Source organism: Montipora foliosa, chromosome 9 (genome assembly GCF_036669935.1).
Source record: "Montipora foliosa isolate CH-2021 chromosome 9, ASM3666993v2, whole genome shotgun sequence".
In the NCBI taxonomy this organism is placed as follows: domain Eukaryota; kingdom Metazoa; phylum Cnidaria; class Anthozoa; order Scleractinia; family Acroporidae; genus Montipora; species Montipora foliosa.
In genome coordinates, this window is record NC_090877.1 from 2,341,179 (window position 1) to 2,353,678 (window position 12,500).

General features: G+C 39.9%; 1 protein-coding gene across 1 annotated transcript in view; it reads right to left on the minus strand.

Moving 5' to 3' along the window:
* Positions 1-4,862: 4,862 nt before the first annotated feature.
* Positions 4,863-12,500, minus strand: part of LOC137969531 (polyunsaturated fatty acid 5-lipoxygenase-like) — a 42,489-nt gene continuing 34,851 nt past the window's right edge. The window contains exons 11-15 of the mRNA XM_068815830.1: positions 8,929-9,183; positions 6,975-7,081; positions 6,242-6,344; positions 5,884-6,102; positions 4,863-5,634 (exon numbers count right to left, since the gene is read on the minus strand). Of these exons, the coding sequence (XP_068671931.1) occupies positions 5,401-5,634; positions 5,884-6,102; positions 6,242-6,344; positions 6,975-7,081; positions 8,929-9,183 (918 nt within the window). The 3' untranslated portion in view covers positions 4,863-5,400. The remainder of the gene's footprint in view (positions 5,635-5,883; positions 6,103-6,241; positions 6,345-6,974; positions 7,082-8,928; positions 9,184-12,500) is intronic.

The window sequence follows — 12,500 nt, forward strand, 5'->3', positions numbered from 1 at the left end:
CGTTTTAAGCGTTTTCTCAAGCCTCTGAGAGCGCATTTTAAAGCGCGTTTAGAATACGTGTAGAAAACACGTTTTGAGCGTTTTTCAAGCCTCTGGGAGCGCGCCTCAAAATGTGTTTTCTATACGGCTTCTATTCGCGCTTTAAAGCGCGCTCTCAGAGGCTTGAAAAAACGCTCTGTAGACTTCAAGCAACAAAACAACAATTTGAACGCACTTTAATATGTATCGTAGAACAAGCATTCCGGTATTGGAGAAATTCAAGTGATCGAGCGGTGATTAAGCGTGAGTGGTTAAACTAAAAGGAGAAAATTTCGGTTAGAAATAAATCTAGATGAAATGAAATCAGAGAAGAAATTAATACTTACAAACTATTGTTTGGCTTTCTAAAGGACGACAGTACAACAGAAAAACCCAACGAGCATAACCATTTGTTTACGAGTCACACCTAGTACTCAAGATCCCCTGCGTGGGATCGTGGGTAACGGAAATAACATAACGGAAGTAACACGCTCAAAACGTGTTTTTTAACCGGGTTCTCGCTCAAAACGTGTTTTTTTACACGGCTACTAAACGCGCTTTAAAACGCGTTCTCAGAGGCTTGAAAAAAGGCTCAAAACTTGTCTTTTACACGGCATCTAAACGCGTAAGAAAACGCGCCATCGGACGCTTTAAAAAACGCTCAAAACGTGTTTTTACACGGCTTCTAAACGCGCTGTAAAACACGTTCACAGCGGCTTAAAAAACGAGCTTTAAAACGCGATCTCAGACGCTTTTAAAAGCGCTCAAAACGTGTTTTCAACACGGGTTCTAAACGCGCTCTCAGGAACTTGAAAAACGCTCAAAACGTGTTTTCTACACGTCGTCTAAACGAGTGTTGAGACGCGCTCTCAGAGGCTTAGAAGCCTTGTAAAAAACACGTTTTGAGCGTTTTTTCAAGCGTCTGAGAGCGCATTTTAACGCACGTGTAGAAGCCGTGTAGAAATCACGTTTTGAGCGGTTTTTCATGCCTCTGAGAGCGCGCTTTAAAGCCTCAAAACGTGTTTTTCACACGGCTTATAAACGCGCGCTAAAACACGCTCTCAGACGCTTTGAAAAACGCTCAAACCATGTTTTTACACAGCTTGGAAACGCGCTTTAAAACACGTTCTCAGAGGCTTAAAAAACACGCTTTGAAACGCGCTCTCAGAGCTTGAAAAAACGATCAAAACATGTTTTTTAGACGGCCTCTAAACGCGCTTTAAAACGCGCTCTCAGAGGCTTAAAAAACGATAAAAACTTGTTTTTCACACAGCTTCTAAATGCGCTCTCAGAGGCTTATAGAAACGCTCCAAACGTGTTTTTTGTACGGCTTTTAAACGCGCTTTAAAACACGCCCTCAGAGGCTTAAAAAACGCTTAAAACGAGTTTGTTAAAGCGTGCTCTCAGAAACTTGAAAAATAGTTTAAAACGTGTTTTATACACAGCTTATAAACGCGCCCTTAGAGGCTTGAAAAAACGCTCAAAACGTGTTTTTTACACGGCTTCTAAACTACTGGTAAGCTATAACTTTGTCTCTCTGATGAGCCATATCTACTAGGTCGAGCGTTTTGATGTGATCCCATGGCCACCCTCAGGCTGACTCCCTGATAAGCGCGGGTAGGGATCGTGCTCAAAAAGATGGATCGAGACGCGAAGGAAGAACTAGGGAATTCCACTCACCCTTAAGCTTGATTACCTATCATCCGAAAACCTTGCAATTGAAAATATCATTCTCAAAAAGTTCAAACTTTGTATCTAAACAAACCACTCAAGACCAGTCAAGTTAAAGTTCCCGTGTTTATGTTTTCAACCAAAATAACTTTCACAGTATTGCTCGAAGCTTAAAATAGAGCATGGGGATGAGTTCTGTCCGCTCATCCCCTGTAGGAATCCACAATTCCTCAGTTTGGCCTGACGAAGGGTTAACCCACGAAACGTCAGCTTACGAAATATTTTTGATTTACCATAATACAACGCGCTTTTGACCAGAATGCACTGAGCAGCGACCGGAATGCCTTTCTCTGTGGAGGCTCCTTGCTTAATGCAGAGACGATTGAAAATCGTTCACGTAAATATTCTTTAACTTGCGCCCTGTCTTGTACTAGCTAGTGCCTTTGCTCGCAGTTCTGATCAATCGCTTGCCACAAACTCGATCATACAAAAAACTGTTTTGGAGTTGTGGGGCGTTCGAAGGTAACTTTCATTCATCTACAGAGTTAAGTATAATGTTACTGCATTTACGACCTAAAATCAGGAAAGAAAGGGAATGGAGAGGAAAACTTTTTCGGGACTTTTTCCTCATAAAATACAATGTTTCCTTATCACTAGCATCCTTTGTTGTGGTAACAAGAACACTGCCTTGCTGGAAATCGACGGCCCCGTCACCAAAGAATTGATTGAAATCGGGTCGTGTCGCAGGTTCAACACTGAACAGGCCTCTTTATTTTTGTAACATGACAATTCTCTTCTGCGAATCGATAGTAAGCCCATTTAATTGAAAAAATGGTACAGCCAGAATAACAACAATATCTAGAAGCATAGTAGAGGCAGAAGCGGATCTAGGAATATTGGGGAGGGGGTCAGAGGGGGTGAATCGAAAGAATCGAAGTATCTACTCTAACAAAATTCCAGATAGTTTAGGCTGTATTTTTGACATTGTTGATTTTTTGCATTAACACAAATGTAAACGTCAGGTAAACAGTATCTGTTCCAGCAGAAATAGGAATACAATAAAAAGCAGATAACCAGAAAAAAAGGAGCCAAAGTGGCTGACCCCTCCCTTTGGCCTTGTTGGGTGGGAGGCTTGAGTTACATTTCAATGAGTTGGGTTTTGACATTGTTAACCATAGTAGTTATGTGGCACGAAATTGCAGAATGTCTACAACTAAAAAATTACCCAGAACCTATCTTTTATATAGGACTTAAGTGCAAGAAAAAAAAGATGAAAAAAAAAAGATAGTCTGGTGTTAGACAGAGTAAAATCTACAAGTGGAACTGTTGGCGCTGAAGGGGTAAAAGATTGTGCCTACAATAACTGGAATCAGCGCTGTGAAAAGCACGAATTTTGTTCTGCATCTCAAAGTGCTCAGTTGTCCCAGTGTAGATAGTCACCTTTGTGCAAATCCAGTGAGATATACATATACAAGCCAACAATTCTTTGAAACCATAGTGACATTTAAATACATGAATAAATTAATTTGATGAACAGCGTTCATTCATTCCATAAGAAATGAGTGCGGCGACCTTTTTTACTTACCATGATGTACTGATACGCTAAAAGAAGAATGTTAACAGTGGCATTTCATATCTCAGTTGGTAGAGCATTGCACCGGCATCGCGGGTTGGTGGGGGCCTCAATTGCTTGGATTGTCAAGGTAACTGCGAGGGTCACGAGCCTTTAAGTCTTTCCATGTTTGCGGAAGCGGAAAGGGTGTACTAGTTTTGTTCCTGTTTCTTTCTTGTAGATCTTTTTGCATAGTGTATAGGCAAGAGTCAATTACACAAGAGTAAGAATCTGTTATCAGGTTTGTGTCCCCGTAAGTCTATTTTTAAACCACCTTTTGGCGAAAACAAACAATAGACCAAATGTTGTATCCAACTCAAATTGTCGAATTCCAGGATTAAGATTCTTTGTGTTCTGGAGCAGAACGTCTTATAACCAAGGGGTTTGAATCGGGTACAACATTGAGATAGCCGATTTGGTCTATTGTTTACAATCCCGCAAAAACTGTTTTAAAAAGACACTTTTCTGACGCTGCGCTGACGGGTTACCTCTCGTGTTTAGCATGATACAAGTGGTGATACAGAAAATAATTTTCGCCCAATGTGGAGGAATCCGGAGTCCGGAATCCAGCAAATGTGAGGCCTTGGAATCGAATCCTGAATCCAGAGCGTGGAATCCGGAATCCATTGTGTGGAATCCAGAATCCACAGATTTCGATGGAATCCAGGAGTTATTTTTGAGGAACCCGTGAGTTTGGAATTCGGATTCAACGACTGGAGATCCGGGATCCACTATTCTGAAGCCGGGAATCTGAAATCCGGAGGCCACCTGGATTCCTTTACATAGCGCAGATAATTCACTAATTCCGGAATTATTGGGGAGAAGTTGGAAGATTTTGAGAGAAACGCGCGAGGTTTTGGGGTGATAAGTGCTCAACGGTGAGTGGAATTCCCGTTTCTCAATCGATCTCTAGAGCGCTGGGTTTTTCATTAGCTGTGTTTATAACGGAGTCAGGGTGGCCGCAGGACCATGTCAATCCCGCACACCAGAGAGACGTCTAGATGAACGAACTTGTTGCTTACAAGTAGTTATTGCAGCTGCTTAGACCACCTTTGTGTTTGACTGAATTAAACCCACAAGTCTCATTTTGGTTTATTCTTCTTTTTTTAATTTACTCATAGCCGAGACGCTAAAAATACTCTCTGCATGGCATTGAAACAAAAGGATATATTTATTTGTGAAAATCACCGGTCTTTGATAACGAACTTGATGCGCGTTTCAACCAAGTCTGAAACACTAGGCTTTGAACGCCATTTGTGCAAAAGGTCAATGGGTAGAGCATCCCACGCGACTTCTGACCAAAAACTGAGGACATTCCAGGCTACATCACCATACCTAGGAATAAGCCCAATAGACTTCCACACGATAGCTAACCTTAAGCGTAGTTAGCAATAGTTTGTGCTCTATGTGTTGGTTACATGAACTGTTACCCATTCCTCCCTAGTATTCTTATTTTCAACATTCTTTCACCCTTTGCCGAGAAACTAATGCAGTATCATCTCACGGTATTATATCGTCGTTGATTTATATTCGGGTTTCAAACTAAAAAACACACAGCAAGTATTCATCAATTGCCTTTATTGTAAACACTTAGCTTACTGTTACGTCTCCCCTGTACTTAATTAGAAACGACTGACTATAACGGGAACTTAGAAGCGAAGACTGCCACGTCAATGTAAACGGTTATTTTTCATTTAACCCGACCTAACCCTTTCAATTTGAACAATAAGAAATACATCATTTAGAAGATATGAGATCCTTTTCGTTTTTCTCTCTTTTTTTTTTTTTTTTTTTTTTTGTTTTTACCTTTTTGCAAAGAGCATCTCAAAGTTGTACTACGTGTGTTGAATGCCTACGTTTACTCACACCCACATTCCTAGGCGCTTGGTATCAAACGACCACATTGATTGTGATATTGTAGTTTTTGTAAGGTACAATGTGGTTGACTTGCTGCTCAAACTCAAAACAAAGACTAAACAACTGAAGCAATGACTTAGACTTAACAGTAAAGAATGCTACAGCGGTTACACCAAATAACAGGCTGTCTGTGACAGGTGCTACTGTCTCTACAAAGTCGTTCAAGTTCCCTTTAAGATGGTCTAGTTCTGAACTCCATTAGGAATCCATCTTGGAATTAAATACGGATAAGTCAAATCACCAATCTTTTCCCGCTCTTCATTTGTTTGCTGCATATGTGTTTGGACTCTCAGCATTAGGTCCTCGTAGTGGCGATTTATGATGTTAACAGCTTTGATGTCTCGTAGTTCGTTGCCGTAGTCAAACAACGAATCGAAACGGAATGATGCCAAAGCGTTGGCAAATTGAGCCCCGATCTGTAAATGTCAAAAATCTTATTTTACATAGTTTTCAATGAGAAACGTCAGATTAAAGTAAATTGAAATAAATCACTTGGTTGGTTGACAATGTCATTGACTCGCCAGACCACCCATAGTGGAACAGCTCTTATCTGTCACAAGATCACAACGTTGGCCAGCTCCGTTAATTTAGCTTCGTGTGCAGGAGTGGGGTGGGGAGTAGCCTATAGTCTACTCCTCCTTTTAAAACATGTAAACGTTACTTACAGCAGAGGTCAATCTGTTTGGAAGTCGGTAAACCGAGAATTCGCCGTCATTCACCCTGGTATCATTGTAAAGTTTGGTTGGCAGGTTAGGCGCATACACAGCATAGTCTGCCAGTTCATAGTTCACTGCAGTGTGTTGGATGGTCACCTGCGAGATGATGCGGGCCACAATATCCACTAGGTCTTTCTTGGAATCAATTTTGGCAGGAAATCCTTGAATCTGTTGAAAATAAAGGGCAGTCAGTTTTTCTTGGAAAGGAAAGAAGAGGATCAGATCCACAGATCAACAATAGGATATTAGCTTTCCTTTTAATAAGTAAATTAGCACATGAACCAACTAGCCAACTAATCATTGATACCCTTCCAATGCCTCCGTTCGGTCCAGTTCCGTTAATAGACAATTCGTTTGCGTAAGCTTGGAGCTCGCTGTCCTCCTGAACGCCTTTGTCGTTGTCATAATACCTTAGGAAGAGAAATACGGTTTTTTTTTTATATTAAAACACTAAATCGATTTCTGCTATCACAGGCCATGAAAAAAGAAAAGCACGCCAGAATCATGACTTTGATTCATGATCATAGGTCCCGTCTTTGCAAAACCTCTGCTTTCTGTTTCTTGAAAACACAACAAGATTTTGTGTCCACACAAGCGTTTCCACAACGTTTTGGACAGTCCACTTTAGAGAACAAAAACGGATAAGGAAACATTTCTTCGGATACCAAGCTTTGCTCGATTTTATCTTCTCCATGCCACGTATGCTCAAACCGAGTCCTCTGATTCCAAACTGATGTCACTGATTACCGTAGATTTACCTCCAAGCAGGCAATCAAGGTGAAAATCAGGCTAAGCAACATAAATGCAAGATCTCTCCATTATAATGCTGCCTGTTTACAAAAACTGAGCCGGCCAATGCAATCCCCAGGATAGCTTATTTCTCTCTTTCGAATTTGCTCGATAGCTGTAGGGAACATTTTAAATAAGTCGCGTTTAGAAAAGGAAGATCGATATCTTCAGTGTCGTATAGCTCACTTTATTTAAATTTCGCTTTTCGGGCCATTTCCGTCAACTAAAGTCAAGTCTGTGTTGAAACTTACAGGTTAACGTAACTTTCGGCCACCTTCTCGATAACTTGTAAGATTTGTTCAATGTCGTCACGGTATGGGAAGTACGGAACGAGTTTCTTGTCTGCAAGTCCACGTTTCTGTATAACATATAAGGAGAACTGAGTTAGGTACAGCATAAATTATTTGGGAGCAGATGTGACAGGTTCCAGGAACTTGCAAAAACTGACTATATTCAAAGACACAACAAGACACCAACATACATACATTGGAAGATATCTCAACACTACAATATTCAGGTGTCGGATAAGTGGTATAAACACAAACCAGCATTTGTCACTGGAAATGAAGAAACTACAATATTCTGGGATGTACTGATACACACTGATAGAGAATTAGCATGTAACAAGTCAGATACTGTGATCAAAGACCATAAGAACAAAACCTGCAAACTTATTGACGTGGCAGTACCGTGGAAGTGGATAAAAAAAGCTGACCAGCACTGAACTTCTCATCTGTGTGGCACAAGAACAAGCTTTGGGAACGAATTATGTGAAGTTTCATGTGGACAAGCGTATGTAATCTCCACTGTGTAGAATGTGTCACGACAGAGGGGAAATTGTTACCCATGTCATTAGCGAGTGCAGAAGACTTGAAAAAAAAGAGTATGACACGAGACACGATGATGTCACCAAAATAATTCATTGGGAATTGTGTGGTGTGAATGGGTTGGACAGAGCAGACAATGGTACGAGAACCGGTAGCAGCCCCAGAGTGTGTTCCAGACGGACAATATCAAGGTGTTCTGGGATTCCAACATACATTGTGACCATACAATAGAGGCTAGAAGGCCGGATATTATTGTTGTGAGGAAGGTGGATAGAGTCTGTATAAAAATAAATGTTGCTGTACCAGCTGACCGCAGAGTTAACTCAAAAGAAAGTGAAAAAAATCAAAAATATCCGAAGATCTCAAGTGCGAAATAATAACGATGTGGGCTATGCCAAAAGTGGAGGTGATACCGGTTGCTGTAGGAGCTTTGGGAGCAATCCCTAATGGGCTGAATAAATCACTTCAGAATATTGGTATAAGCGTAAGATCATGGCACGTGCAGAAGACCGCATTACTGGAACTGAAAGGATACTGCGAAGAGTTCTTGAGATTTGAGAGATGCCCAGAACCTTGTGAACCTTGATTATTAGCTGTAACCCGCTCCAAGGAATGAAATGAGTCCGGTTGACCAGCAAAACGTAATTTAATTGTACATAATAATAAAAATAAGTGTCAACTGTATTTGGCATTTAGCCCTAGGGCACTAATTGGGGACAATGCACAGATGTCAAATCAAAGCAAATCATATCAAATCGCTGGTTGGTTTTTGAGAGGGAGAAATCGGAGTACCCGGAGAAAAACATCTCGGAGCAGAAGACAGAACCAACAAACTCAAACCACATGCAACGCCAAGTTTGGAAGTCAAACCCGGGCCACATTGTTCGGAGTAAAATGCTTTCACCACAGCGTCATCCCTGCTCCCAAGCAAGAATATTTACATCTATTCTGTTGTTTCATTTTTTTTCTAGTAATGGAAAGTCTCTTAGGCTTATGTGATGCTGTTAGTCTTATTTCGGCCTTTCAATGGAATCAGGACTGCGTTTGCCAGAACCACATGTCACCTGACATTCCTACCTGGAAAGGAATTGTATCAATCGTTCTTTTGAAGCGCGTTTTCGAAATACGGATATATTATACTTACTTTCTTACTTTTCCGGGTATACTTCTCGACCCAGATCATTTTGACGCAGTATGAGCTTTCCCCAAGCCCCTGCTTATACCACAAAAGTACAGTTAAATAAAACGTCAGATATTCAACTTCACGAGAGCACGCGCTGGGTTTGAAAAAAATGCCGACGAAGAGCACGGCAAATATGTATATAAATATCTAAGCAATGGTCACATTTTACTTTATAGGCGAAACCAATTTTCTTGCCTTTATCTGCGCTCTCAAGTCTGTTGCTTCCCATGTAGCATATTGGTGTCCGCCCCGAAGTAACCTTAAAGCGCCTTCATTTCCAAATGCAAATAGTAAGTCCATAAACCCTTGGTCATCCATCAGTATTGGGGTGCCAAAGGCGGTCGGGATTACAATCTCTCTGCAGTGGTACTTCAGCATTTGATTCAGTGGATGCAAAGCTGCCAGAGTACGTTTCAGGCTGACGCAGAAGGGCTCCATAAGATAATGTACCTTGGGAGACATTCAAAAGTGAAAAACGAGTTCCTCCCTGTGTGGCCTGGGGAAGTAGGGAGGGGCTGATTTCACCTTACGTCATCGCCGCCATGTTGGTGGAGGAAAATAAAAGATTGCTCATTAGCTGTTTTTGTTCGTCCACCAGCAATTGTATGTTGTAGCATTATTATCTGTGTCCCCAGAGATTAGTTGCAAACGACCTATTTATCCCGGTCATGTATTGCATTTTGATTGAGATTTTTTGGCGTGTGGTATTTTTTCGATCGAGTTAAGCTGTACTTTAAGGACCCACACCAGCACCTCAGCTAACAAGCTATTTATTGTCCAACCTGTACTGTAACAACGAGTTTATTCGTCAACTGAGTGTGACATTATTTTCGTGACGCGCGTAGTGGAAAATGTGCCGGATTGGTTCTTCAACTGTACAAATGTAAATATCTTGAAATAGTAATTTTCACTCGTTTAGCACGTTTTTAACTGACAGTGTTGATATCTTTCAGAGTTGGATAATAAATGGTAGTATACGCTAAGATGACCAAAAAGTGATGCTTTTCACTTGTTCCGGATGGTTAAATCTCTGGTTATTAGCGAAACAGCAGCCGAAGAGGAATGTACTAAAATGCTACGTAATCGTTTCCATTGAGCATATTTTTGTTCAACAGGGTTGTGAAGTTAATTAAACAATGATTCATCTTAGTTCAGTTTGGTAAAAAGATGGTTGATATTCAACTCTATTAATTAGTCGGGGGTGGAAGCTGAATAATTGGACCTCAGGTTATTCAATATTCTTTGTGTTATTCTTTCAATTATTCATTTTTATTATATAGATATTGATGAAATACCAGGATTTCTCCTTTTACTAAAAGACCATATCTTCACCGCGCGCAGTGAACATATCATTTTTATCTTTCACATGTGAGGATATAGGTGTTGTCATGGTAACCAAAACGATTAGCCAATATAAAACGCGAGGTTTCTCTTCATTGTAAGATACTTTTGTGCTTTAATATAATTCTTCTCTACTACATTAACATTTATATTGCAAAATTTGACATTATCATGATTTTTTTTTTCATAACTTTCATATCTTGTTTTATGTTACACAACATGCGTGTTTTAGCGGTTGGTGACCACTTTTTCATCGTTTCGAAACTGAATAAAACAAGTCGTTTTAAATCTAGACATTTCATCAATATCTATATAATAAACTTTCGTGCTGAAAGATACTATAAGATAATAAACTTTCGTGCTGAAAGATACTTTTGTGCTGAAAGTATCTCTCACTCGTTCGCTTCGCTCACTCGTGAGAGATACTTGCAGCACTCGAAGATAAAATTCGTATCCCCGCGTGGCAATGTAATATCCTCTATCTGTCTTAAAGTTCTTTTTTATTATTCATAACTGACACCAACTTTTAGAACAGTATCCGAAAACACCACAACGTGGTTATGTGACGATGTAAGACATTGCACCAAAACAAAATACACCTTTTGCTGTTCATTACCAGAAAATATACTTTCATTTATGCATTTATTTATACTTTTTCATTTATCGCTCTGCCCTGGCTTCTCTTATCATTTATTTAAAACACGTAATTCATGTCCAGTCACCCAAGAGAATGTTACATTCATGCTAATGCTTTTGTATTCGCACAATATATTGTCAATGTTTATGATAATTGCGCAAATGAATTTTGTATTCTTTATGAATGCTTGCCAATAAATGCAATTGTTTGTTGGCTGGTGTTATTGAAATATATTTTGATGTAAATGACTATAAAGTTCCCGCTCAAAATGTCTGAGCGCGCATTTGTTTGTCAGTTAACGTTATTGAATATCGATACATATTCAAATATCCTAATTGAAAGTTCGATCAACACTAATGAAGTGTACTCTAGAGTCAATGAAAAACTTAGTTACGTTATTGATATAACTTTTGGCATAAATGAAAGTATATTTTCTTGTAATGAACAGCAATAGGTGGTAAATTCTCTACATTCGATTCTCAGTTCTCAAGAGGACGATGTTTCTCCAAAAGCAGTGCTATTGCCAGTGGCTATTTTCACAAATTTTAATTTAGAGCTTGGCCTGCACGGCATAGCCTGGTCGGTTGCGGAACTTTTTAAGTTCCTAGAACTGATATCAAGGTTTTTTTTTTTTTTTTAATGCGCCTATACTTACAGGTTACTCAGGCCCGTAGGCAGGTTTTTTTTTTTTTTTTTTTTTTTTGCGGGAGTGTGCGATCCAACGAGGAGACGGACCAAACGAGTGATGGAGGCGCGAGTCTCTAGGGGGTTCCAGGGGCATGCCCCACCGGGAAATCGTAAAAAATTAGGTTGTCTGAGACTGCATTTCGTGCGTTTTGAAGGCAGTTTGATATGAAAACATGCAGCCAAAAGCGAACTTAAAAACGTGGATATTACTCAAACTTTTAACTTCAAAATTGATATTTTTGGCGCAGAGACTACTTTACGTATATATTTTACAGTTTTAGAGAATAATTTTAAAAAGAGTAAAAATAAAAATCAAGTTGAAAATCCGTATTATTCACTGGGTTTATCCTAAGTTCATGTTATTTTATGCTAAAAATTGGTATTGAAAAGTTCTTGGTTCGCTCTAACTTGATACCGGCTGACCTGCTGGTCGACGGCTTTGAACGCCGCCTCCTTTCGGGTGATCTGGAACGTGAGCTGTATAAAAATATGTTTCAAAAACCAATTAGGGTTGGAAACATAAAATGGATAAAATGGTGTCGGGATGTGTATCCGACATAATCTGTATCACACAGATCACATGAAAATTTGTAGACAGCGCAATGTTGGTTAATTAGGGAAGGTTTGGCCTCCACACCTTTGATGTCATCAATGATTTTTCTACTAGTAAACACTAAGCGCCTATTACTTCCAATTTTCTTGCTGAGTTCGCTGAGATCTTTTCGTACAGCGTCGGCCGATCTCTGATCTTTGAACGGCAAGACAGTTCTAATGGGCTGATCTAGTGGGATTTGGTGCTGTGGTTCGGCTTGATCTTGTGAACGGACGAAACTGTTGATGGTCGATTCGATAAGCCGCGGAGGATACTTCAATTTCAGAAACATTGACCTCAAGTTGTTACATTCATCAGCAAAAAGATCTGGAGAAGATGAAAGACGATGTGCGCGAATTAACATTGTTTTCAAGAGTGAGTGTTTATACTTATTGTCAACGTGTCTTTGACAGTACAGTAAGAGGCCTTTGTTGGTTGTTTTTCTGTGGACGCGTGTTGCAAGTTGATTTCCTTTCATTTCAATTTCCATTCCAACGAAGGGTAGCTTAT